This window comes from Oncorhynchus clarkii, chromosome 12 (assembly GCF_045791955.1).
Source record: "Oncorhynchus clarkii lewisi isolate Uvic-CL-2024 chromosome 12, UVic_Ocla_1.0, whole genome shotgun sequence".
NCBI lineage: Eukaryota > Metazoa > Chordata > Actinopteri > Salmoniformes > Salmonidae > Oncorhynchus > Oncorhynchus clarkii.
Window position 1 is genome coordinate 72176394 of NC_092158.1, and position 27006 is coordinate 72203399.

Here is a 27006-nt window from a genome sequence, read left to right on the forward strand (position 1 = left end):
TGAAGTGTACGTTATTGTCCATGTAATCTAGCAATTAAATTCGGTATGGGTCAAAACTAACAATGGATATAAAGCATACCCCATAGTTTAAATAATTATCTTGCTTAAAATGTCAGATCCTGTCATACAATATGGAGTTTAAATTTACAACAGTCAAGCTAAGAGGGTTTTCCTTCCACTGTTTGAAATCAAATTACTTTCAAGACTTTAGTACTTGAGGGGACCTATCCGGAGTGTGCACAGGAACCCCTACCATCACATCTGACATGTTAGTAATTTAGCAGACACGCTTATTCAGAACCACTTACAGTCCCGAGTGCATATTTTCATACAATCCATTTTTCACATTTACTTCAAATACAATCCTGGGCGAGCAATAAACAATGGATTAAAAGTTTTAGGCTGAAATTAGACGGTCTGACTCCTGGTCTTGATGAACAGCTAGCTGTAAGTGAGGCTACATAAAACTTACTGAGCTCTGGCGCCATCTAGTGACAGCTCAGCATTCCATAACCTTCAGAAGAGTCAAAACAGATGAAAAGTCCTCTAGTCTAAAAAGGGCTGCATGCAACATGCAGACATCTCAAGAAGCTTGTGCTGAGAATGAGAAATTCAGTTTCAGGAGCCGTTTGCCACAGTAAGTAACGAATGCATGTTTGTGCTGGTATCTGTTACTATAACGTACCATACTGGACTTTTTCCCTATGTATTGCTCACAACCCTTACTCATACCACTGCAGACTACTTCACTCTTCACCAGCTAAACATAGTTACGACAGACAGACATGTAGCAACTCAAAACTCTTTATTTGCTGACGCATCATATTTAAAAAAGACATACCATTGCTGCCTCTTACAGGGCAGTCCCCGTCACCCAATCCTTCCCATACAGGATAATAGTTCAGAAAATGTCTTGATAAAGTATTCTTGTCCATCTTCGTTCCTTCAGTTATTTTTTTATTTTTTTTTACAGTAGCAACAAACCTCTAGAATGTTATTGGGGTTAACTACAGCAATTTTATTTACATTGAGCAAAAATTACACAAGAGGAAAAACATTTTGAGGAGCATTTTGGAAAATAATTTAGAAACAAAGAAAATACAATAATTGCAGTATACTACAATCATACATTTGTTACATGATGCGAAAGCAGCATCTTGATGTACAGATTTCAGTGCAAGTCATTTCAAAATACAACCACTACCACTTGGAACAACATGACCTTTAACCCTACAGCACTAAGAGGGTGTGACCCACCCCCCCCACCCCACAGTACCTCCAATAAAACATGAGCTTTGCCCAACCTCTTATCGGTGTTCCCCCACCAGTGACCATTTTAATTTCCTTATGGGTAACATTTCATTAGTCAGTAATAAAGAACATCCCTTATATGCCCATCATATTAGAGGGATACTTCACATTGCTCAGTGATCTATGTACACTATACCGTATTACAAATTGTTGGTGAATATTACGGGTCATGAATAGAGCAAGTAGTCATGTGAGAACATTAGATATTAATGACAACAGAATTCAGGCAGTAGACTAGAGCCACCAGATTACATTACAAAGTCAAGGCTGTTTCCAGTCATGGATGTCACCCTAAACCCCCTCTTGTCCCCATCTCCCCTTTCCTTTCCCACAACACCATCCTGCTTATGGCTTCAGCCACTGCGTCTCTTTGGCTGTAAAAACAAAGAAGAACATTGACAGCAACAATCAGTTATAAACTGTGGGACAAAAAAAATAGTCCAGAGGTTTCTGATTCTATTTTTTCTTTTTTTTTTTTTAAACTGGGTTCCCATTCAAAACAAACTGCCGTCTTAGATTTGAGGTTGCCTCAAACCCTCCTCCACCCTGTCCAGAAACCTCAGGGTGAATGTCAGTCAACTGTTAGGAGGGGTCCATTCAAAGAGCCCACAGTAAATGTCTGTTGTTTACCTCTGCACAGGCAGCATATCACAGCACCTCTGTCTGACCATTGGTCTAATGGTGGCCATTTTGATGATATTCTCATAATCACCTGCTGCCACTACACCTCCCTCTCTCCATGTTAACTCAGATGTTTAACCAGGCCTGCTCTGGCCAAAACACCCTCCTCTGATGTGGACACATGGCTCTAGTGAAGGTCTTACTCAGGAGCCGTGGTTAGGGGGGTGCTGGAGGTCCTGCCCTGAGAAAATGGGGTGCAGGAAGGGGTGGAGCTGCAGTGCGGCTGCCGCAGCGGCGTTAGTGTGCCGGGGGGCGAACAGCGTTGGGTAGAGGGATGAGTGTGGTATGTGGTGGAGGGCTAAGGGGCTGTGGTGATGAAGTGCTGAGGCTGGGATAATGTGTATGGGCTGGCCAGAGAGGAAGGCCGTGTGGTGGGCAGGGATCAGTCCAGCGTGTCCCACTCCCAACTGGTGGCCCAGAGTGTGGCCTAGAGAGTGTCCCAGGTGAGACAGGGAGATGGGGGTGAGGTGGTGCTGGGGGATGTGGTGGACCTGGGCTAACTGGGGGTGTGGGTGGGGTCCGTGTGGGTGGATGCCCATGGCTGCAGCCTGAGCAGCATGGTGCTGCTGGATGAGGTGTTGTACTGTGGTGAGGGAGGTAGCCGAGGCTGCAGACACAGCAGGCTGGTGGATCTGGATCATCTGCTGCTGGGGGGGAGGGGGTGCCGGCTGCAGATGGTTCGCTGCTGCAGCCATGTTCGCTGCAGCCTGTGCTGCTGCGGCTGAGGGGAAGGTCTTGATGTGCTTGGCCAGGAGCTGCTGCTGGATGTGCTGCTGGGCAGCCTGCTGCAGCTTGCCGTACTTCTCCATCTCCTCTGGGGTGAAGGTGATGGGCTGGCTCTCCAGCGGGGCCAGACCGTCCTCCTCTGCCTCCATGCCCATGTCCTCTTCCTCCAGGCTGGGCGGGGGGTAGTTGGGGTAGGCGTGCATGGGGGGAGGCTGCTGCTGCATGTCGGGCATGAGGGGCTCCATCATGGGGTTCTGGGAGGGGTCCTGTCCCGGCTCGCCCTGGTATGGGGGCATCAGCATGGAGGGCTCCTGATGGAACAGCGGCCGGGGCTCATGAAGAACCCGTGTGTCCAGGGTGAGGTGGCGGGCCTCCTGAACTACTACTACCGTCTCCTCCACTTTCTTATGAGCTGGTTGAGGGGGAGGCGGTGGGGGGAACTCCCGGATGGGCTCCATCAGGATGACCTCTGCCCCAGCATCTGAACCTTTCCCTGCTGATGACTTCTCTCCACCATCAGGCCGGGTCAGGGGGATCGCAGGGAATTTCTTCCCTGCCTGCAGCTTACCGAACAGGGGCAGCATGGACTTATTGCCCAGAGCTGGAGGCAGTTTGGGCCCAAAGTAGCCCGATGGTGGGTCCTTGATCTTGGCGCCAGTCTTGGTCCCTGTGGTTGGGACATCAGATCCCTTCCTAGACTGGATCTTATCCAGAAGCTGGCGGGCGGTGAAGTGTGAGGAAGAGTTCCTCTGGTCTCCTCCTCCTTCTCCCCGGGACCCCCCTGCCCTCTGGCTCTGGGAGCTGCTGTTGCGGTTTGGAGCTCGTGATGAGGCAGAGCGGGGGGACTGGGAACGGTAGATGCAGGAGCGGTTGAAGTCTCGACGCCGTGTGGCGCTGTCTGCCCGGCCCCTGTGGCCCCCCCGGCCTCCCCGACCCCGGTGAGGGGAGCCCTTGGTGGAGCTGGAGGAGCGGCTGGCTGAGCTGTGACTGCGGCTGTAGCTGCGTCTCCATGACCTCGCGCTGCTGCTGCGGCTCCTGCTGCTAGAGCTCCGAGAGCTGCTCCGGTGCCGCCGCCGGTGCCTCTTCCTGCGGCTGTGGCTGCGTGAGCGGGAGCGAGAGTCCTCCGAGGACGAGGACGAGTAGTGACGTCTTCTGGAGCGCCGCCGCCCGCCGCTTCCCCGTCGATCGTACTCGGAGTCAGAGGAGCGTTTAGAGTGTCTCCGGTGGCGCCCCCCGTCACTGTCGTCACTGTAACTGTCTGAGTAGCTGCGGCTGCGCCGGCTGTAGGCGCTCGAAGAGCGCTCTGAGCTGCTGGAGTCTGACTGGCTACGGGAGGCCTGGCCGCGGTGCCGCCGCCGGCTGCTCCCTCGCCCGTCTCCCCGACGCGACGAGTGGCTTCGGGAGCGGCCGGAGTCCTCGCTCTGGTGCCGGCGCCCCTCCCGGGGCGTGGACCTACGGCGGCTGGATCGGGAAGCCGAGCCTCCACCTCCTTCCTCCTCACTCTCACTGCTGGGTGGTCTGCCTGGCCCGGGGCTCTTCTGGGCCGAGGAGGAGCAGGAAGCGCTGGGTGGGGCGCTGGGGTCTGTCTTCAGACGCTTGGTGCCGTTGTGCTCCTCAGAGGGCTTGGCCTCGTCAGAACCTTTCCCTGCCCCACCTTCCTCTGCCCCGGACTTCTGAAGTGCTTCTTTGGCTGTTCGTTTCCTCTTCCCAGGTTCCGTTCCTGTTGGTGCTGGTGCTGGGGGAGCACTAGAAACCGTTGCGGCTACTGCTTTTTCCTCTTTAGGCTTTTCCTTATCACCACCACCTCCTTCTTCCCCATCCTCACCTTTGTTTTTGCTCTTCTTTCGTTTGTGTTTTTTCTTCTTTTTGGTTCTCTCTCCTAGGATCTCAGTTTCCGCGTCCCCGTCCACTATGGCTCCCTTCTCTTTTTCTTTGCGCTTGGAGCCTTTCCCAGATTTCTTATGCTTCTTCTTCTTCTTTTTCTTCTTCTTCTTGGCTCCGCTTGTGCTACTCTGTAGCTTTTGCTCCTCAGTCTCCCCTTGGGAACCCTCTATTTTTATGGAGGGCTGCTCCTTACCAGTGTTGTCAGTGCTGGGCCCAGGGGTGGTGGTGGCAGCAGCAGCAGCATTCCCCTCATTGACTGCAGCAGCTGCCTCAGGATTGGTTTTTTTCTCAGCTCCTTCACCAGCGGGCTTGGAGGACTTTGCTGCTCGTCCAGCACGGGCCCCTTTGTTGCGGGACAGTTTGAAGTCGAAGTACAGGGGGTTGCAGCTGTAAGAGAGGGCGGGCTGAGCCTTGGTAAAATCCAGCAGCTCCGAGGGCCACTGCAGAGTGGTGCTCTCGTCTTTGCTCAGGACCAGGAAGAAGGGACCGGTGGGGATTTTGGGGCCCAAGTTGGGCTCTGGGACTGGGAGTGGGGCCTCCTGCTTGTTGTCTGGTTCTAGAGTGGGGGCCGTTGTGGGAGGAGGGTCTGTGAAGCTGGCAGAGACCTCTTCAGTCTTCAGTTTAGGTGATGTGGGAGTAGGAGTGGGCTCTGTGACTGTGGGAGTAGGACTGGGCGCTGTGACTGGAGCTGCAGGAGTTCTCTCTGGCTCCTCTGATTTGCACTCAGTAGCTTTTGGCTGTGTCTGCTCAGAAACCTCTGCTACCAACTTGTCTTCCTTCTCTTCTTCATCTTCTTCTTCTTGCTCCCTGATCTCACACTGGTCTGTGGCCTTCATGAACACCAGGAACTGGAAGCGGGGTTTGACTCTGCAGTGAGTTGGTGGGATGTAGTGGTAGTACTCAGGCTCCTGGCCGGCCCAGCCTTCTTCCTTCTTCATCATCATCTTCAGCTTGTTGAGAGTGGAGGCTAGGGAGGCGCCATCATCCTCTTCCTCTGGTTGTTCTTGATGTAGTTGCTCCTCCTGCTGCTCCTCCTCCTCCTCTGGCCCTGCTGTTCCATTCCCCCCTCCTCCCTTGGGGCTCTCGGTGCTGCAGCCTGACGTCTCCTCCTGTCCCACGGCCTTCTCCCCTCCCTCCTCCTGTCCACCCCCCTCCTCCTCGTCATCCTGATGGAGTTTAGCGAACACTGCTGCGACCGTCTCCAGCTTCACCGGGGGTTTCTTGGCGAATGAGAAGGACACGCTGACCTTGGAGGCCCCGGCCGGGGATGAGCTGCTCTTCCCCAGGGAGAAGCTGACGGTGGGGGCTGGTTTGGGGGAGGCCTGACCCCCACTGCTCTTCTCCTCCCCTGACAAGCCCTCCATGGCAGTGTCTGCAGGGGGGACATACTCAGGGGTTACAGCACTCCCCTCTTCACCCTTTTCCCCGTCTACTGCCACAGTGGTGGGTTTGAACATGGGACCACTTCCCGGGGTACTGAAACACAACAATAAAGAACATATTAAAGTAAACTGTTTAATGTGTTGTGTTTTATCCAGAACACATTTTTTATAATAATTTTTCTTTGCATATACATCTGCATTCCTGCACTGATAGAAAGCTGCCACACAGCTATTAGACTGTTAAACAGCCATCACAAGCACATTAGAGGCTGCAGCCTATAGGCATTGACTAAGAATCACTGGCCACTTTAAGGAATGGAACTTTAATAATGTTTACATATTTGGCATTACTCATATGTATATACTGTATTCTATGGTATCTTAGTCTGTTCCGCTCTGACATCGCTCATCCATATGTATATGGTCTTAATTCATTCCTACTAAGATGTGTGTGTATTGGGTATACGTTGTGTCATTTGCTAGATATTACTGCACTGTCGGAGCACAAGCATTTCGCTACACCCGCAATAACATCTGCTAACCTAATCACGTGTATGTGACCAATAAAATCAAATGTGATATTATTCATTATTGGGTTACAGCCTCCACTTCAGCCAGTAGAGGGCGGTTGAGTCTGCAGTATATACTGTAGCATGTGCTCACCGGTTCTGCTGTTTCCTCTGCTCAGCCAGCTCATGCAGCCTGCGTAGCATCTTCTCCTGCTTCTTCCCACCCTTCCGGGAGCGTGATGACACGTTTCTCGCGAACTCCCTCTGCTTCAGCTCCTTAAGCCTCTGCAGCAGCACGGGTCAGATGGAGAAGAAGAGGGATGAGGGAGAGAAAGAAAACAGCTAAGGATTTCTGCATCTACAATAAGGGCAATGGTGCAGCAACACCATTCAACAAAACCATTTCACATCTGCAAAGCCCTCTCCACTGAGACAGGCTCCTTACACTTGTTTCTGGAGGGTCTGGGATTTAAGGCTCGGTTTCTCTAAGCTCGTGTACACGGTGACAGGAATACCAGTGTGTGTAGGGCTGTAGCAGCGTGGGGGTCGGCAGAGGTACTCCTCACCTGCTTATGAGCGTGGTCGTACGAGTTGATGTGGTTGTCAAACTCTTGGTGCTTCTGGTACTGTTTCTCACACAGCTCACAGTAAAAGTTGGCCCGCAGGTCTTCCAGGGCTTTGGCGATGGCCTTCTCCTTTTCCACCTGGTCCTATTGTTGGGGTCAAGGAGGGCGGGGGGCGGAGACAGAAGATGTGAGTGACATTGATACAGATTAGAGATGAAAATATGAAATAAGATCAGAGCCAGTATAATCTGGTCTGTATTATCCTATCATAGGGCTTGGTACTGGTTGAGTAATCCACAGGAAACTCTATGGTTGTTTATCATGGAGGTTAAAAAGTTCAATAACTGAAAGAAATCACAAGGTAACAAATTGAAGTGTACAAGGATTGTGCTCGCAGGTTGTTGTTTATACAGGGCATTCGGAAAGTATTCAGACCCCTTCCCCTTTTCCAAATGTTATTACATTACAGCCTTATTCTAAAATGGATAACATAATTGTTTACCCCTCAATCTACACACAATTCCCCATAATGACAAAGCAAAAACAGTTTTATTTTTACACAATAATTAAAAACAGAAATATCTTATTTACAACATCCTTGAGATGTTTCTACAACTTGATTGGAGTCTACCTGTGGTAAATTCAATTGATTGGACATGATTTGGAAAACTATATAAAAGGTCCCACAGTTGACAGTGCATGATGTCAAAGGAATTGTCCATAGAGCTCCGAGACAGGATTGTGTCGAGGCACAGATCTGGGGAACGGTACCAAAAAACGATCCCTTAGAAAAACAGTGTCCTCCATCATTCTTAAATGGAACAAGTTTGAAACCACCAAGACTCTTCCTAGAGTCAATATATAGCCTAGTGGTTAGAGTGTTGGGCCAGTAACCGAAAGGTAGCTGGATCGAATCCCCAAGCTGACAAGGTAAAATTCTGTTGTTCTGCCCTGAACAAGGCAGTTTAACCCACTGTTCCCCAGGCGCCGAAGACGTGGATGTCGATTATGGCCCCCGCACCACTCTGATTCAGAGGGGTTGGGTTAAATGTGGGAGACACATTTCAGTTGAATGCGTTTAGTTGTACAAGATTCTCTGGTCTGATGAAACCAAGATTGAACATCTGGCCTGAAAGCCAATTGTCACATCTGGAGGAAGCCTGGCAGCATCAATCTGTGGGGACGTTTTACAGCAGCAGGAGGGATCGAGATGCAGAAATAAGTTTCTGGAGACCTGCTCCTACAAGACAGTGACCCGAAGCACACAACCAAGTCAATGCAGGAGTGGCTTCGGGACAAGTCTGTCAGGTTGTCCTTGATTGGCCCAGCCAGAGCATCTCTGGAGACCTGAAAATAGCTGTGGAGCAATGCTCCCCATTCAACCTGACAGAGCTTGAGAGGATCTGCAGAGAAGAATGGGATAAACTCCCCAAATACAGGTGTCTCAAGTTTGAAGCGTCATACCCAAGAAGACTCGAGGCTGTAATCGCTGCCAAAGGTGCTTCAACAAAAGGGTTTGAAATTTATTTTTTTATTTTTTTCTGAATTTGCAAACATTTCTAAAAACCTGTTTTTGATTGTCGTTAGGGGGTAGATTATGAAAAACAAAAAATCTATTTTAGAATAAAGTAACAAAATTAGGAAAAAGCCAAGGGGTCTGAATACTTTCCAAATGCACTGCATATGTCATTTCTGCAGATATACCGGTAACCCGATAAAATAAATTATTTTGCACATGCATGACAGTATGAGCATTCCGGTAGCTCCATTGACTGAGCATCCGTCTGTCTGTCTGTTTCATATATTAAGAGTTTCACACCAGCACAGACAGCAACTCCTCACATGAAGTCATCCAATTTTCTCCACTAGAAAGAAGCGCATGGGAGTGGGAGATGAGGAACAGGAGAAGCTCTATGATTCTCCAAGGCCGATTTTAGACAAGACAAGGCTATGAGTCACTGGCACAGGAGAAAAACAAGAAGGTATGCAAATGCAGGAAACGGGGTCACCTTGAAGCGAGTGAACAAATGCTAATGAGAGATTGTTGAAACGAGGACCTTGAGAAGAGAGGCGTATGTATGGCTGGATTGAGTTGGCTAGTAAGAAGAGTCTCACCTTGTATTTCTGCTGTAATTCCTCTGTGACTTCCTTCTCCACCTCCAGCACTTTCCTCTTCTCTGTAGCATCTTCGGCAACATCCAACTACACACACACAATATGTAAGTTAACAAACTCGCTAAGAACAAACTAAAATAAAACTCACAAATACACAGACCCATTTTAGAATACAAAATGTAGAACATGGATATTTTGCGAGCCACTGACTGTGTCTTACCTCCATCTCCATGCGTCCCATCCCCATGACATCATATTTAAGGATGATGGGCACAGGGTCGGTGCGTCCTGGGGGGAGAGAGACAGAGAGAGGGGGAGGTGAGGCTCTGACACTGGGACGAGGGGACAGCTCGGGGACAGCCTGCTTTTAGAGCACAGGGTGCTGGGGTTAGAGAATATTGCCTTGAAGTGCAAAGAGACCAGAAAAGCTACAGTGAACCAAACACCAGCCATTCTCACAGCTTACCATAGCCACCAGGCACGGCACAGCTTAAGTACCCTGACTACTTCTCAGCTGGGTTCTCTTTCTAGAAAGATGCATCCAAATTGCTGCACTGATCCTAGTTCTAAGAGGTAACCAGCAGAGGCCATATGAGCAGTTCAGAGACGTCCATTTGGATAAGGGAGGGGGAGAGGAAAAGAAAATGGAGGGATAAAGTATGCTGGACAAAAACAGAGAGGCAAGGACAGGGTTTAAGCCTGTATCTGTCGCAGTCTCTCTGTGTCTCCCTCCAGTCTCTACTACTGAGCGTAGCCTCTCTCTCCCCTCCCTCCTCCAGTACAGCAGTCCTGTTCAACAAGAACGCCAAGTTTACCAAGGACAATACTGCCAGAGGGGCTGGCTGACGCAGCTGCTACAGATTACTGAGCAGAACACCACTACGACAACATAGTACAGCCTCCCCATCACCCGGCTCTGAACAGCCCAGTGACTGACCCCACAACCCCCTCTACTGTCCCATAGGAGACCCAGCCTCAGCTCCCCCTCTACCCCAGGCCTCTCATCATGGCCCTGGCCTAACAGGCTCTCCCCGCTTTCCCTCAGTCTACTTAAGCCATGTTACGTAAGCTGTGAAAAGAGCTAGATCAGAAGGAAATTAACTTTAGAAAAATAAATGAACCAACCAAAAACAACCAGAAAACAGAATGAAACAGAAAAAGATCAAAACTATGTTGGAGATTTGACACGTAATTGCTTAATCCACTCATAATCAGCCAAACGAAGCAGAGAGAGAGAGAGTAAATAAAGGACAAGCACTGAACTACAGCGGAGTGACGTCACAGGCCAGGAATCGCCATGGTGACATTGCAGGGGAGGGGATACTTACCTGAGAAAATAGGGTATGGGGTGGGGTTGGACAGACAGGGGTTCTCAAAACAAAAAAGGCACAAAACAGAATTTGGACTAGTCTGCTGCAGCAGTGGCTGTTGGTTGGCAGCCAGGTTCACAGTAAATCAGATAAGAGTCCAATCAGCACTTCAGTTTGGTTTCAGTTTTTTTTTTTTTCTCTCTCCTTACTCAAGATTACGTTATTATCCTCTTGGTCGATTTTAGACTCAGTTTATACCCTTGGGCAAGAGCTATTATTAACATTTTAAAGATGCTTGTTTTTAGTTAACAGGGCTAGGAATTAACAAATCCACAATCGGAAACAAATAATGACTAACTATTATTTCCACATAGCACAACCTATTAGCTATTATAAACTGGGTGGTTCGAGCCCTGAATGCTGATTGGCTGAAAGCCGTGGTTATCAGACCTTATACCACGGGTATAACAAAATATTTATTTTTACTGTTCTAATTACATTGGCAACCAGTTTATAATAGCAATAAGGCACCTTGGGGGTTTGTGGTATATGGCTAATATACCACGGCTAACAGCTGTATCTAGGAACCCTGTGTTGCGTCGTAACTAAGAACAGCCCTTAGCCGCGGTATTTTTGCCATATACTACACCCCCTCGTGCCTTATTGCTTAATTCTAATCCACATGCCCCTCTACCTCACTAGTGAGGAGAATAGACTGTAGTCTCATTCTGAAACTAAAAGAGCAGGTTTGGTTTGCATCTTAAATAATGTGATAACTAATAATGTAGGGCAGTAACGACATCAGCGGTCTGATCGCATAAAACCAGACATATTAAAAGGGGCTAGTGATAATACAGTGACTATGGTCTTACCATAGACTGACTACAGTCTTCTATTGCAATGGAAGCCAGCGTGATAATCAGCATTGGCATAACAGGGCAGCAGCATAGGCTTACATACCTAATGTATTCATTAGTGCCAGAATACAGATGTGAGACTAATTAATTCCTAGCCCATGGGGGGAAAAAAACCAAGCCAAATTTAATTTGAATCCTCTCTGTTAACATCTGTCTGTTCTCTAAATTGTTCTTGTATCATTGTTATGGTCACAGCCCAATGGTATAATCCTAATTCTTAAATTATAGCCGTATGTGGATCAAATAAGGGCCTGTCTGGACTCCAAACCCCACTACAGTGTCTGTCTGCCGGTTGGACACATTAAGGCATGGTCTCATACTAACTCTTTCAGACAATTTATGACCTGAAAATGTGGTCGCGGCACCGTATGGCGGGGTGTGACACAATTGCCTAATTGAGCTTCGTACCACATCGCCGTGCGCCCCTCAAATTTTGTAACAATGTGGAGGGCTCCGTATAGCTCCGCGTTGACCTGATTGGTTGACAGTAGGTGGGAGGTCCTGTATAAAACACAAACTCACTTCCTTGACAATAGCTCTGCGCTGCTCCCTGAAGCGCAAGAAGTATCAACGCCCTGACTTCTGCAGAGGCCGTTTCACCATAAATGCTGCACAGTCGATGCAGACGTCCAAATGACAATGCAGCGCCTTTCACCCTAGGCGATCCGGAGCCTGCTGGTTTTCTGTTCTACCTGATAATTAATTGCACCCAGGTCTAAAATCAGTCCCTAATTAGAGGGGAACAATGAAAACACAGTGGAACTAGCGTCGAGGTCCAGAGTAGAGCTTGATGGACCTAGACTATTAGAGTGAATATTAAGCAGTCCAACCACAAGGGGGACTGCTTGAGACCAGCCCACAGACAGACAGACAGGCCACTGCAGTAAAGCTCTCCACCAATGGACAAGTTCACTGAGAACACGGGGGAGGAGTCACAATCCAGGCACCTAATCTTCATGAAATACGATTTTTTTTTTTACAATTACAGAAGATGTCCCCAACTATAACCATCTTTAAAAACACAGTGACAATACCTTCAGCATTACCCATTCCAGTGGACAACAAAGGGACCGGACAAAAAAGTGTGCATCTAAATGACAGTGTGAATCACAAGGTAAAAAAAAATATTTAAAAAATAACTGAAAACAAAATGAGAATGTTTCCAAGAGTAATGTAGATGTATATATGATAATATACAAGCAGCAGAATGAGTACTAATACTGAGAGAGAATTGAAAGCCTATGTAGCATTTGTGCTCTGATGACGGGAAAACAACAAATGAAAGAAATGAGAGGGAAAAAACAAAACAAAATAAAAACAATTCAATCGGGGGGGAAAAATAACATTTACCACTAAGTTTACCATCAGCACAACATGGGCAGGATCAAATCGCTGTAAAAAAGAAACACCAATTGGTTAAGCAGGAAGATTCGAGGCACATAGAGAAGGGCGGATGGGGTGGGGATGGGAGTTGGAAGGGAGGGGTGGGGGGTGGGGGGGGGTTAAAAGCCCTCCTCTCCTCTCTTCACTCTTGGCCCTCTGGGTGCTTACAGGGATCTCCTCTCTCCACCACACTCTCTCACCCACCATCCCAGTCCTGGGTCTTTCTACCCCAATATCTCATGGGTGCCTGGACCCCCTGTTCCTCTCTCCTGTACGCCTATATCTGTGGTAAGTAACCCACAAGACCCCTCACTTTTCCTTCACCCTACCCCAAAGATTGAGAGCTAGAGCCAGCAGCTGGCTTCGATAACATCCCCATCAGATAACCGCTATGGGGGAGTTGAGTTGGACTCTGTTCTTCAGGGTAGGGGATGATTGTTTAAACAGCTGAATCTGAGGACAGATCCACTTGGAACAGGGCGAGGTTCCCTGTCCGGCTGTCCTACAGATCATGCTTTAAATGTAGTGTGTTAAAATATCTATCGCATCTGCTAGAATAAAGAGGAATTACCATGCCTCATTTGATACGAGCATGCAACCAATCAGCTGCCCCTGACAACAGAACACCACTCGACACACAGCCACCATTCTCCCCTCTGTCAGCCTCACAGACAGATGTTTGTCTTGTCAGCCTGGTAAGCCTAGATTCCCCCAAATCCCCTCACTGTCCCACTGTCAGCAAGCTCAGTTTGGGACATGCTTACCCCCAGGATGGTGAACATAGACAGAAAGGTACCTGAAAAAGTGGGCCACAGGGCTTTGAGCAGTGCTTAGGAGACTTGGTCTAGCACTAAGTGTGCAACAACAGGAAAATAACAGTCAAATGACTATTTAGAGTTGAATTTTAAGTACTCCATGGAGCATATGAAGGGTACTTTGAGTGTAGCACGGTAGCCTATACAGAGCACTGCTTAAATCCCCAGATGACTGACACAGTCGAGGCAGGCAGGGTAGAACCTCTGGGACAGACATGCTGTGCGGGGGGAAAGGCCAAAGGGAGAGGGGTGATGGGTGTGTGTGACATTGGTGGACATGGGAGGGAGGGGCAGACACATTTTGGGTGCAGGAGGGGGGAGTGAGGTTCTCCCTGTAAGTTTTCCCTAGGGCCCCCGTCCGTGACTGACACACACAAATTCACACGTCTCAGTCCCACATGACAACCGCACGCATACATACAGTACACACTCACTCCACAGGTTTGAAGGTAAATACAGGCAGGTGGGGGAAAAGGGGGCTACTCTGCAAGCCATTCAAAAGACTGAGCCGTGGTCACAGCCAATCAGAACCCCCAACCATGGCAGCCACAGACACTCAAAGGGAAAAACACAAATCTAAAGAGACTTGGAGCTGGTGATTCTACAGGATGTGATGCAAGGTTACTAGGATCTACCTTGATTTTAATTGGATTTTGGTTGGGTTTTTCGTACTTGGAATCAAAGCACTGTAGGTACTTGTGAGCAGATTGTGAAAAGTGAAATAATAGTTTAGTGGTTTATAAAGACAAGAGGAAGCCGAGAGAGGCCAGTATTAGCCTACGTTGTAAAGGGGGGGGGTGTTACATTGAGGTCAATTGTAGAGAGTGGGAGAAACACACACACTTATACACACACATACAGAGGGAATCCAACAAACCTTACCTAAAAAAGGGGCAAAAAGAACAAAAGAAGAAATAAGAACAGAGTCAATACAGTGACAACTCAAAGCACAGGGGAAACATTGCTATCAAGTCAAACAAGCTTCTGTTCTGACAGGAGGGGAGAGAACGAGTATAATCCTGTAGTATTATTATTATCATTAGAATATGATCCCACAGCTTCATTCTAGTGATGTGATGGCGTGATACTGTGATTGTGTTATAAGTCCACTCCGGAGTAAAGTAGATGACCATATTTGTCGGGTTCAGACACAGGACCATTCATATAAACAACAATTGGACATGCAGGCAGGCTAATTGCCACAAACAAGACTCATCTACCCACAGAGCAGAAGCCACTGCTTACATAACCACACTGTACTGACACCATGCAAACAGCAACACAAGAGCTACACTCAACCAATTTAAATATTTGACAGAGTCATTTAGCAGACGCTCTTATCCAGAGCAAATTACAGGAGCAATTGGGGTTAACTGCCTTGCTCAAGGGCACAGATAGTCAGCTCAGGGATTCGAAACGGAAACCTTTCAGTTACTGGCCTAACGCTCTTAACCAAAATGGCTACCTGCCGCTTAGGTCATAAACCGGAAACGTTTACAGATTATCACCTCAAACACACAAATTACAACCCCCTTTATTCGCTAGATTACTGACAGACAGCAGGTCCATTTTTAAAATGCATATTTAAAAACAAAACACCCTGTCCTGTCTGTCTGTCTCAATCCTGTTATCAATGCACCAGAGTCATGGGTTGCCGCAGTGCTTTCACACACTCACAGACAGGTAGTTCCTAATGTGTCCTGTAGGAGGCAGTGTCCTGGACTGTAGGGCCTCTGGCTGGTAGCTGGTAACAGAGAAGTGGATTGAAAGCCCTACATGTCCATGAGCAGAGGAGAGGAGAGAGCGCAGAAATACCAGGAACCCCTGCCAACCTCCTTGCAACCAGCCCCTGGCATGAGCCTCAATCCACCATTCCTCATGGGACAGAGTCGAGACCATCAGCAGCAAGCAAGACGCCACGCAACGGCTGTGTCCTCTTCTAGGCCAGAGATGACGAGTCGTTGACACAAGTGTAAAAACCTCTTCAAAAAGCTTCTTAGCATACGAGAGCGTTGTTGGTATTACATTTACCGTGGCTGCTGTGTGTGTGGCATTACCCTGTGTGACTGTTGTGTTTAGCACAGTGCTGCCAAATGGGAGGGTGGGACAGATAGATGCTAGATGAGCCATGGCTAAACACTACAGACAGAAAAGCAGACAATAACAGAATGCAGTATGCCCTGCGCTACATACACTACTCGCCTCCCTTAAAACAAATAACCAGCAGACCTGACTGACGCATGTCTTAACTCAGTGCAGATCCTTATGTTGCACCAGAGGCTACTACTGCAGGGAGGCTGGCAGTCTACAGTTGCATAAGCAGCATTGTAATGGCATCCTCCTCTAAAAGCAAGTATAAAAACAAGGTTCTCTAACACGGGCCTATTTATCCACTTAGTAAGACATTAAGATGCAAATATAGCATTCGACACAATGTTACAATCACCTGCTCAGGGTGTCAGACTGAGCAAGAGGACAAGTCCCCAGTAGTGTACGGTTTTGAGAGGGAGAAGGCATCCAGGCACTGTGTCCTGGTTGAAAACAAGACAGTGTGTTAGGAGATAGAGAATGAGCAGACTGGGACGTTTCCCATTAGCGTGTTGTAATGCAGCCCAGATGCTTCCTGCTGGGTGGGTAGGGAAAGGCTGGTGTGACTAAGGGAACGGGGTGAACGAGAGGAACGTTGGAGGGATGAGAAAAGGCTGGGTGAAAGACGGGTCTGGGTTGTATAGCTAGCTCTGGGCAGAAACAAATGAGATTGAAAGGGGTTGGATGAAGAGGTTAAGAGGTTACTTCCCCTGGACTCAGACCCTGGACTCTGGACCCTGGCCCCATGAAGTAGACACACCCACTCTAAACCAATTCTCAATAGACGACATGGACCAACCAGCCTGCCAACTATGACATCATTCAAAGCTGAAGGAAAACACTACATAGGGCTCTACAGTGCGACCATTTTACTCGCATAGGCACCTAAAAATGTTGTTGTACGACCTGGAACTTTCATTTCGAGGCACCAGTGCGCCTAGAAAAATTTACAATTCTAGCTTAATAACTAAAAATATTTTGCATTGTGCTCCAAAATGTATTTGCGTGCGCCTACATTTTTACAACTTAGGAGCACACGTGCTCCTTGTAAAAAAGGTCAGCGTAGAGACTTGCTATTCATTACCCGCTTATAAAGAGAGGGGAAGGAGAGGGAGAGCCGGGGAGACGTGAGATGAAGAGAGGGAGAGAAAGAGGACGGGTGTGAGTATGAGAGAGGGGAGGGGCAGATACTGAGTGAGCGAGGGAAGAGAATGTAGCATAGCAGGCAGGAGTTGAGTGTAGAGAAGCCAGGGCGCTGCACCACTAGGACCAAGCAAATGAGGCTGTGAGCTGAGCTGAACTAAAGAGGTTGAGGTGGCCTAAGCCCCGCCCACACAAACACAGCTCTCTCCAGCCAGCCTATGCTGGCCTGCCAATCCCTGCCTATAGAAGAAAAACAGCATGGACCACAGCCAACAGCTCTGCACCCTGCACCGAGTGTTGCTGCTGCATGATATTCTGAAGGCTGTTTTCAGACCAAGACAGTCCTACACACAGACACAGACATGAAAGCTTGTACTAGCACAGAAGCGCAGACAGATAACATGCAAACACGTGTTTGGGCTGCCTAATGGAAGTTCACCTGGACATTACAGGTCAAAGAGAGGAGGAACTGCAGAGACAAACACTGAGTGCATTGGCTGTACTGTCTTGTCTGTCACTACTAAACTCAGAGGCCTTTATGCTCAAACCCTTGCCAGCCAACTAAAAACACCATCTGACATGAGCTGTGGTCAATCAGTGCACACAATATGCATCAATACAATTCATTCAAATAAGTTAATAGTGAATTACCATAGAAACCCTGAAATAACAGAAAACCAGTGTAACCCCTAAAGTAACCCAACCAGATTAGCTTTAAATTAATATAAATAAAGTGCCAGTTAACAGGGAGAGATCAATAACAGAAATGGAGGGAGTGAGATTAACCGTTTGTAAATCTAACCAACATATTGACTGAATTACTTTGACTGAGTACTGGGGAGGCATAGGTGATTATATTGATTATATACAGTGCCTTGCGAAAGTTTTCGGCCCCCTTGAACTTTGCGACCTTTTGCCACATTTCAAGCTTCAAACAAAGATATAAAACTGTATTTTTTTGTGAAGAATCAACAACAAGTGGGACACAATCATGAAGTGGAACGACATTTATTGGATATTTCAAACTTTTTTAACAAATCAAAAACTGAAAAATTGGGCGTGCAAAATCTACCAAAAACATACAAACCAACCCCCAAAAAATGATATTTATAATCACAAAGAGAGTAGATGTCAAATTTCAAACAGAAAACCAAGTGGGAGGGATTGAAACCAAACCAATCGTCTACGAGCACATATCCAACCCTACAGCGACTTGTATCACTGTACTAATCCCCACAGCTATGAAGCCCAGACATTCTAGAAACTGAGGTGAAATTCCAAACATGACACAGGTGTTCAAAGGCAAACTAACTTGACTCTTGATCAGTGGAACATCTGAGAATCAGACCTTGACTCTGTCTGCTACACACTTCAGTGGAACCAAGCAGGGTACACACAGGCATTCCACCATCAGACTGTCTTTTTTGGAGGAGAATGAACAGCAGCTCCCATTGGCTGAGGGCAGTGTGTCTCAAGGGAGCTTGTGAGCATCAGTGCGAGTGTGTGTGGGGTGGGCATGCATTCTTCATCCCCTTCAATTTTTTTTTTTTTTTTTAATTAACTGGCCCACTTTAGTCAAATCTGCTCTAGGCTAAATGCATCATGGGAAGGGAACAGCAGTGGCGCAAAGAACAAACACCACCCCCCTCCTCCTCCTCCTCCCTCTGCCCCGCCCGTCCTGTCCCAGGGTGCATTACGCTATCCTTTCTACACCTAGTTCTGGCGAAGACCAGGGCAAGACCGACAGGGACAACTGTACCGGGGTCATGCACTAAATACTCTGATCCTTGCCATCTACCAGAAGAGGAAGACAGAGATCAGAAAAAGTACAGAAAATAGAAAGGAAACAGTTGAAAAGAAAAAAAAGTACAAAATAAAATCTGGAGAAAGGTGAGGCAAAGAGGAGGAGTACTGAGAGGAGAAGAGACGGTATTAGCACACATTTGAGAAAGGAGTATGGAGAGAGAGAGAGAGAGAGAGGCGAGTGTCTTCTTACCCTGCATGGTTTTGCCCAGTCCTTGCCCCAGCTTCCAGCCATGTTTCTGAAGCAGCCGGTGCCCAATGTTATCCTGGCAGACAGAACAGAGGAGAAAAAGACCAAAAACATTCCAATAATAAGAAAAGCTTTTCCCGTGGGCACGGGTCACAAACACATACAGGACTACTACCAAATCATCACCACCTCCTACACCATGTGACATCAGTGTCTTCCAGCACTGGGGGGAGGTGAGAAGGGAGGGGAGGGAGGGAGTGTGTAGTCTCTGAACTAACATCCTTATGGCCACACCGAGGGGTAGAGAAGGAGCCTACCCTAACAGGAACTGATTAAAACCTCTAAAGCTTACAAACTGGGGATGAAGCGTCCCATGTTCTACTCGTTGTTGTAACAGAGAATATCAGCTGTCTGGGAGGTACGAAGGGGAGGGAGGAAGAGGAGAAAGGAGACGGTAATATATGTATCACACGCTTATACATATATGAACCGCTATAGAGCGAGATCTATCGCACACAGACAAATGGAACAAAAACGAGGTATGGAAATCTTGCGTTAACAGAAAGAGGACCAGAACCTCCAAGCTTGTTGTGATTCCATAACCAAGACAGAGGGGAGCGCCACGAAAAAAATGCAGCCGTCACGAGAGAAATACAGCGAGAGAGGGGGAAAGAAAGAGAGAGCGAGAAAGTGCTAGGAGGGCCTTGGGTTACCATTACAAGGCCCAGGGTTGAGAGTGTGTATGACTGTGTAGGAGAGAGGAAGACATCAGGTGAGTGACTGAGACTTATAACGCTATGGGTCGGCAGTAAAAACAAAGTGAAAAGCAAGACTGTCGCACCACCACAAGCTACAGCACATCATCAAGCACAAAGAAAACAGAAACAATGAGATTTAAAAAATACATTTTCAAATTTTAAAAAGAAAGTTGCATTTCAGTTGTGATTATAACTATTCCAAGCTTTTCTACTACCATTCACCAGGGTGCTGCAATCTACCAAAAACATACAAACCAACCCCCAAAAAAGGATATTTATAATCACAAAGAGAGTAGATGTCAAATTTCAAACAGAAAACCAAGTGGGAGGGATTGAAACCAAACAGTAAAACAGCATGCATCTTTTTGTTAGAGTTGAACAAAAAGAGACGGTGTTAGTACTGGACTGTATATGATGATGCATATACAGAAGGGCAGGGTCAACAGAAGGCCTACGGACCAATGGTGTTAGTCTGAGATGGGCTCAAGCACAGAGGTGATGGTTGGACAGGGTCATAGTAGATTGTCTTGACAGAGAGAGGGCAGTGGAAGTGGATGGAGATGTAAGGGTGGTGGTGGGGTGGGGAAGTATGGGTTAGTGCATGTGGAAGGGGTAGTGGTTGTCACACACAGAACATGCTGCATCTCCGCCCATCTGCCTTTGTCACAGATGGATTTTAATCAATTTTATCGAGTCCCTGTGGTATTTCAACCCAAACTAGTACCCCCCCTCACCCCTCCCTCTGTATAACTAAGTAAACGCTCCCCGCTTGCTTATCGTTAACAAAAATATCATTACCTAATTGGTTTGTTTTAAGTGTGTCACATAAAATATTGTTGAAATGGCAACTCCCCTCCAAAGCCACCGACAATCTCCCTCATATACAGGATTTGTTGTAGTGCCTTGCTGATAAAATACCCAAATATTTGTTTTCCTACCTTACCCCAGGGAAAAGTTGAACTGCACCACTTCCTTGCTCTGTTTGGTTGGTGTTTTTTTCTCCTTGTCTAATTCCAGACAGGAAGACCCAGTAGAACAGAGCCTGGGAATGGGGGATATATGAGCTGTATCTGTGTCAGATATGCTAGAGAGAGGGATCGCATGTGTACTTATAATAACTGGGGATATACATCACCTAGCATGGTGTCACCATATAAACATGTTCATGCTGGTTGCTAGACACATCAAGTCAAAGCAGACATAAATAAAAGAGGGGCTGGAGGACTACAATTCCCATGATCCTCTGCAGCCTTGTCGCTCTGCACTGCAGATGGTGCTGCAGTGGGCTCCTCCCTGCTCTCATTGACAAAGAGATACTGGGGATGCTTTTAGTTCTAACCGCTGTAGCTGCCTGCAACAACCCACACTGAAACACAAGCACTGGCTGAGCAGAGTAGTAGTTGATCTAATAGCACCTCTCAGGGGTGGTAGTGGGGGAAATCAAATGTAAGCCAATAGTCTGTAACCCTCCCCCATAATAACTCTAGCTGCATCTGTAAATTAGAATGAGGAAAACAAGGTGGGGCTGGTGATGGGGAGAAACTTCAGTCCAAAATGGCTGAGACTGATCGATGAGCCAATCAGAATGGACTGAGCAGAGTGTGAGGGCGGAGATGAGGCGCAGGCTGTGTGCTGAACAACAGATGAATGAATGCACTAAATGAAGAGGAAAACAGACAGACGGACGATGAAAAGCAACGACGGCGAGTTCCAACAGCAGTGCAAGTGGAGTGAAGGCATTTCCATACGAACCTGGCTTTAAAATACTGGGCTGTCAAAAGAACAGTCACACGTGACACAATGTAAGAAACCGGCCAGTCACTAACGCTTTCAACTGCAATTTGTTTTCTAGTTTTTTCTTATTAAAAGAGCTAAAATCTTTATTTTGCCCTAACATTTTTTTATAAAACACTGTACACAAAACAGAAATGTGGTAACTAGGCATGTCAATAAACTCACTGATTTAATGATTACTGTTAATATAGGAGAAATAAAAAGAAAATGTTATCCAAACAAGAGAAATCCACACCGAGTGTTGGTAGGGAGGGTAATGTGCATTGTGCTGTCATTGACACAGTGCATGGGAGGGGGAGGTGGAGGGAGGGTAAAAACCAAATAGATGGGGGTAAAGGAAGGAAGAGGTATACAGGGGGCACCATACCAGGAACCTGTGTGCGTCTTCAAACCTAGTGATGCTGACGGTGTAATTTTCTGTGTGTAGTAGACGCTGGCTGTGTGTGAGCCTCACACTGGGGTTCAGAAGCCCCTTGCGTTATATGGGAGGTTTTTAATAGGGATTACTGCACCATCAGTGTCTTAGGCCTTAACCCACAGAACAGACAGCACGCTAATCCACTTAACCAGAAATTAATGTCCAAAAAAAGATCAACCAAAACTTGGGTCATATTTAATATGATTATCTCTGTATGAGTGAGTGTCCCCCTGTGGAATGTGTGTTTTTACAGGAGCCTTGTGGAGCCGGGTCTGTTGGACAGAGCAGGGGGGCAGCTCTCCTCTTCCTTGTAAAGCTCTATTTCCAGCTCCGCTGTCCTTGGCGCTCTGTCTGTCTGCCTTGCACGCTCACATTCCTCCCTGCTGAGGCTCAGATAGGTGTGACTAAATGGAAACAACAGCCCCTGCATGGGCCTCAAGGGACTCAGGCCAAATAGAACAGACACCTTCCAACCAAGGCCCTGCCCTCTTAGAACCACCATATTGGAGAGCAGTTGTTACCTAACCTTGGGTCTGTTCAGTTGACCTTGAGGAGTTGTGACTTAACCGATGGACAGACTTGGTCAGGATCATTGGATCCATTGCAATCAATGACCTTAAAAACATCTAACTGACCTCGTCAGTCTGCCTCCTGCAGTGTTGGAGCTGGTGCTGAATAGAGATGGAGCCCTAGGCGGGGTCAGGGTTGTAAAAGGGGACGAGTGACTGACGGCAGATGACCTTTCCCTTGGTAATCTTCCAGGGGTTCATTTTCCCAAATGAAGGCTGGGAGGTGGTGGGAGTGTAACACTAACACAGCACAGAGCAGAGAAAAGACACAGCTGGTGCCTGAGCAACAGCACAGTAGTCTGCGTATCATTGTGTGTTCCTCTAGGCTCTGTGTGTGTGTGTGTGTGTGTGTGTGTGTGTGGGCGAGCGAGCAATGTTGTTGCGCGTGTGGGTGGCAGTGAAAAAACACCTATACAAGGTTGATCATTGCAAAGACACCTACAGCTCTGTTGATACATGGATGTGAACAACAACATAGCCTTTAAGCAGTTGGTACATCGTCACAGTCTGTCAGACCCACCTCATGTTGATGATGTCAGCACCTGGACCCAGAGCAGAGAGACACCAAATAGCTGTTAGCACCCGTGATAACATACTGAGGGTGGGCAGGGGGTCAGTGTGTTACTGCAGTCGTACTGCACCATGAGAGTGTACTGTATGACCTTTGACCTGTCATACATCCCTGGGCATGTGCATTTCCTTCTAATCTGACTGAGGTTTGATTCTAACTGAATATTGTTGCCAGTGGTGCTGTGATGTAGCAGACCCTGACTTGGTGCAGTGTCTCAGTAGCCAAAGGTAAAAGGCCGGAAAGCATCATGTGAAATGGCACGGTGTGAAATCAATCTTCTCTCTCAAGTTCGAGGCCAGCACAGTTTGTGCACAGGTGTTTTTTAAATTGAGTTTGCTCTTGTGTGTGTGAACGTGTGTTTGTGTGTGTCTGAGGCTGCCCACTGGATCTCTCTCTCAGGGCCAGGGATTTGGAGGAGGGAACAGGGGTAGGGGACATTGGAGAAATGGGAGAGGGGAGGTGAAAAGGTGTTGTGATTAGGACAGAATGTGAGAGAGCTAGTACCGAATGATACCCAGTTAACACATGCAATGCAAAAAAACATTGTTAGAGAAAGAGCGAGAGAACAGAGGGGAAAGACAGAGAGAAAACGGATCCCAGTAAAGTACCACAGACCTCTAGCTGCCTACAGATCAGAACACACACGAGTGGCAGGGGAGGGGCACAGAGAGGTGCGGGAGCTGCACACACAGCCAGCTCCGTGACGTGAGACGCGCTGACAACTGTCACTGCCCCCGTCATCCCAGAGCCATGACACTGCTGCTGGAGTGTGTGTGTGTGTGTGTGTGTGTGGGGGGGGGGGGGGGGTTAGCTGATGTTGGTGAGTGTGTTACAGCCTTTTGAAAATCAGACAAACCTAAGTGGAACTGAGAACTTTCAAAGCTGATCAACTGCAATTTCACTGAAATTAAAAAAGTTTGGTGTGTGTGTGTGTGTGTGTGTAATACGCATTATGTGAGCGCATGCGTCTGTGGTTGTAGTGACAGTCCTCTCTCTCTCCACGTGTGTCAGGAGCTGTAGTGCTACAGCCCGGCTCTCAGCACCCCTCCATAGACAATAGCGCAGGAGCAACAGAGCCACTTTACCCAGGTAGGCAGGCCACCTCTCCTGCTCTCCTCTCCACTCCTCTCTACCGCCCACCCACAGTGGGCTCCTGAGCCAGTGAGTGGGTTGGTGCTATGTGGCTCAGCTTAGTTTGGTCAATCCGCCCACCATGACATCCCATCAGGGTCTATATATGAGTCATATGAAGACCTATGGAGAAATGGTCAGGGCCAGACAGGAGTTTATCCCTCACATTTCATAAAGGAAGCCTTTTTAGCATGGCTTAGTAATGCTTTCAGAGCAGCAGGATAACAACAGAGCTAGGAGAAGGACAGACTGACCTTGCTGTTACCGCTGTTGTTACTGCTGCTGTCTATGTGCCTCACAACAGAACAGACACAGGATTATTTACACCAGAGTGCCTGGCTGCATAATTTGGCTGTTATAGCTACATGCTTAAGGCTAGCTCTCAACGTCTAGGTATAGTTGTGTGGGTGTGTGGCGTTTCGATGTAGACTGGCTGTATATAGTTTAAAAACAAAAGCCTAAAAACCCTCCTCGTACCTACTTGTAAGTAAAGCTTTATTTATCAATGTAGCTGGAACTCTCGCCATGAACTCTCAATGCAGCTGGGCTAAGATACTGTTCTGCTGTGCCTTGAGATGCTCAGAATCAGATCAATAGTTGCAGTCAGAGGACATCCACTATGCCCAGAGGAGGAGAGGGGATAGAGGTTGTGGAGACAAGAGTGGAGTTCAGGCCTGCTCTCCGTGGTGCTTCAGAGAGAGAGAGAGACACGGAGAGAAAGGGGGAGGGAGAGATGGAAGGGGGAGTGAGAGAAAAGAGCTGCCTGCGATATTATCCATGTGCCTCGTCAGCGAAAAATGCAGTCCCAGTTGCACAAGCACCATGCCAGCACAGAATGACAGAGGGTACTGTACACCGAATCACTGTGTCGTAGAGAGAGAGAAAGAATTGTTTGAACATAGGTGCATGAAAAGAACAGAGAGGAGATGGATTGAGAGAGAGCAGAAAGACGTAGAGCGATGTGAAGACAGAAAGAGTGATAGAGAGACAGTAAGAGAAGCGTTACAAGGAAACCCTAAAAGATGGGAGTAGGAAAGCAGAGCGTGCAAATACAAACCGGGTCATTGCTGCTTAGCTAATAGGGGCCAATTCGCTGCAGGAGAGAAATGTCGAACACCCCAAGTTGTGTACAATACTGTAATGTTCTGAGATAACGGTCCTATATACACACAAACACAGAGTACACAAACTCCACACACACAAATACTAAACATACACTTCCATCTCCAAGCCTACACCTCTTCTCTTCTCTTGATGTGGAGTGGATAAGGCACTGAGTCCCTTTCCTTTACCAAATCAGGTCAGAGCAGAACAATCAGACCACATCTGATTCCCCTGTACCCCCCCCCCCCCCCACCCACCCACCCCAGTGTGTGTGTGTGTGTTGTGAACATGTATGCGAGTATGCAATTGTGTGCTACGCTTCTAATCTTGTTAGCCCAGAGAGTATTAGATTTGATTTTATTCATCAACAGGACCCCTCATGAGTATGTCCATCCCATGATAGTGTTTCAGTGGCTAGGGTACTAGCAAGCCACAATTAACTATGGGAGAGTGTGTGTGTGCGTGTTGTAGAGGGGGCTAGAGAGGTTTGTACAAATGGCCTTTATTGCTAAATAGCCACGGTGTAATTTAGCACCGAGGGCAAGGGAGGCAAACAAGGATTAGCAATCTTCCACTACTAAACTCATGGACCTCACGCTTCCCTAGAGGACATACACAAACACCATTTTACTGTACACTGCCCTTTTAACAGAGTGATTGGAAGGTATTTAAACTATAGACTGGTAACAGTGCCTTGTCCACTCCACTCTAACAATCCGGTGAACTAGTGCCTGGATGACTGAAAACGGGCTAAAAAAGACAGATGCACATTCAGAGTTAAGATCTACAATTAAAGTCAAATATAATAATGAAAAAATAATCTTGTTCATTCAGCTAAGAGCTATCACACAGGAAATGGCACAGGAAGCAGAGGGCTTGGGAAGGGAGGGGGTATACAGTGATTCTACTGATTGGGTAGGGAGAATGGGTTGTCAAGGGAACACTGGACGTGTATCACACAGGCAGTACAGGGTGAAGGAAGGGGGCAAGGCTCTCTCTCTGGACCAATCATCCATTCTCTCACACACACACACAGTTTCAAGTTGGGCTTGTCCTAAAGGGTGCAGGGGTAAAGGATGCGGCCTTACCGATTCTATGGGCTTGTCCAGGGACGCCTGCTCCAGCTCCAACTGGCCCTCTTCATACTGGTCAAAGTGATTTCCCCCCTAGGAGAGAAGACATGGGCACAGAGGGTTGGACACCAGACAGCTAACACACAAAGAGACAGAGAGACAGGGCGAGACAGGGCGAGAGAGAGAGACAGGGCGAGAGAGAGAGACAGGGCGAGAGAGAGAGACAGGGCGAGAGAGAGAGACAGGGCGAGAGAGAGACAGGGCGGGCGAGAGAGAGAGAGACAGGGCGGGCGAGAGAGAGAGAGAGACAGGGCGGGCGAGAGAGAGAGAGACAGGGCGGGCGAGAGAGAGAGAGAGAGAGACAGGGCGGGCGAGAGAGAGAGAGACAGGGCGGGCGAGAGAGAGAGAGACAGGACGGGCGAGAGAGAGAGAGACAGGGCGGGCGAGAGAGAGAGAGACAGGGCGGGCGAGAGAGAGAGAGACAGGGCGGGCGAGAGAGAGAGAGACAGGGCGGGCGAGAGAGAGAGAGACAGGGCGGGCGAGAGAGAGACAGGGCGGGCGAGAGAGAGAGAGACAGGGCGGGCGAGAGAGAGAGACAGGGCGGGCGAGAGAGAGAGACAGGGCGGGCGAGAGACAGGGCGGGCGAGAGACAGGGCGGGCGAGAGACAGGGCGGGCGAGAGACAGGGCGGGCGAGAGACAGGGCGGGCGAGAGAAAGAGACAGACAGGGCGGGCGAGAGAGAGAGAGAGACAGGGCGGGCGAGAG

The 27006-nt window shown here is 48.0% G+C and overlaps 1 protein-coding gene across 13 annotated transcripts in view; it reads right to left on the reverse strand.

Moving 5' to 3' along the window:
- Positions 1-786: 786 nt before the first annotated feature.
- LOC139421201 (G patch domain-containing protein 8-like) overlaps positions 787-27006 on the reverse strand; it is a 37000-nt gene continuing 10780 nt past the window's right edge. Inside the window, exons 2-11 of one of the 13 annotated variants that reach the window (XM_071171850.1) lie at positions 26257-26334; positions 22883-25157; positions 21334-21352; positions 18827-18899; positions 12752-12793; positions 9395-9462; positions 9175-9261; positions 7060-7203; positions 6648-6778; positions 787-6078 (exon numbers count right to left, since the gene is read on the reverse strand). In XM_071171850.1, coding sequence (XP_071027951.1) covers positions 2136-6078; positions 6648-6778; positions 7060-7203; positions 9175-9261; positions 9395-9421 — 4332 coding nt within the window. In that variant the 5' untranslated portion in view covers positions 9422-9462; positions 12752-12793; positions 18827-18899; ... (1 more) ...; positions 22883-25157; positions 26257-26334 and the 3' untranslated portion in view covers positions 787-2135. Of the gene's footprint in view, positions 6079-6647; positions 6779-7059; positions 7204-9174; positions 9262-9394; positions 9463-12751; positions 14482-18826; positions 19337-21333; positions 21353-22882; positions 25158-26256; positions 26335-27006 lie in introns of those variants that run through there. The other 12 variants (XM_071171853.1, XM_071171845.1, XM_071171856.1 and 9 more) reach the window with 12 other exon arrangements.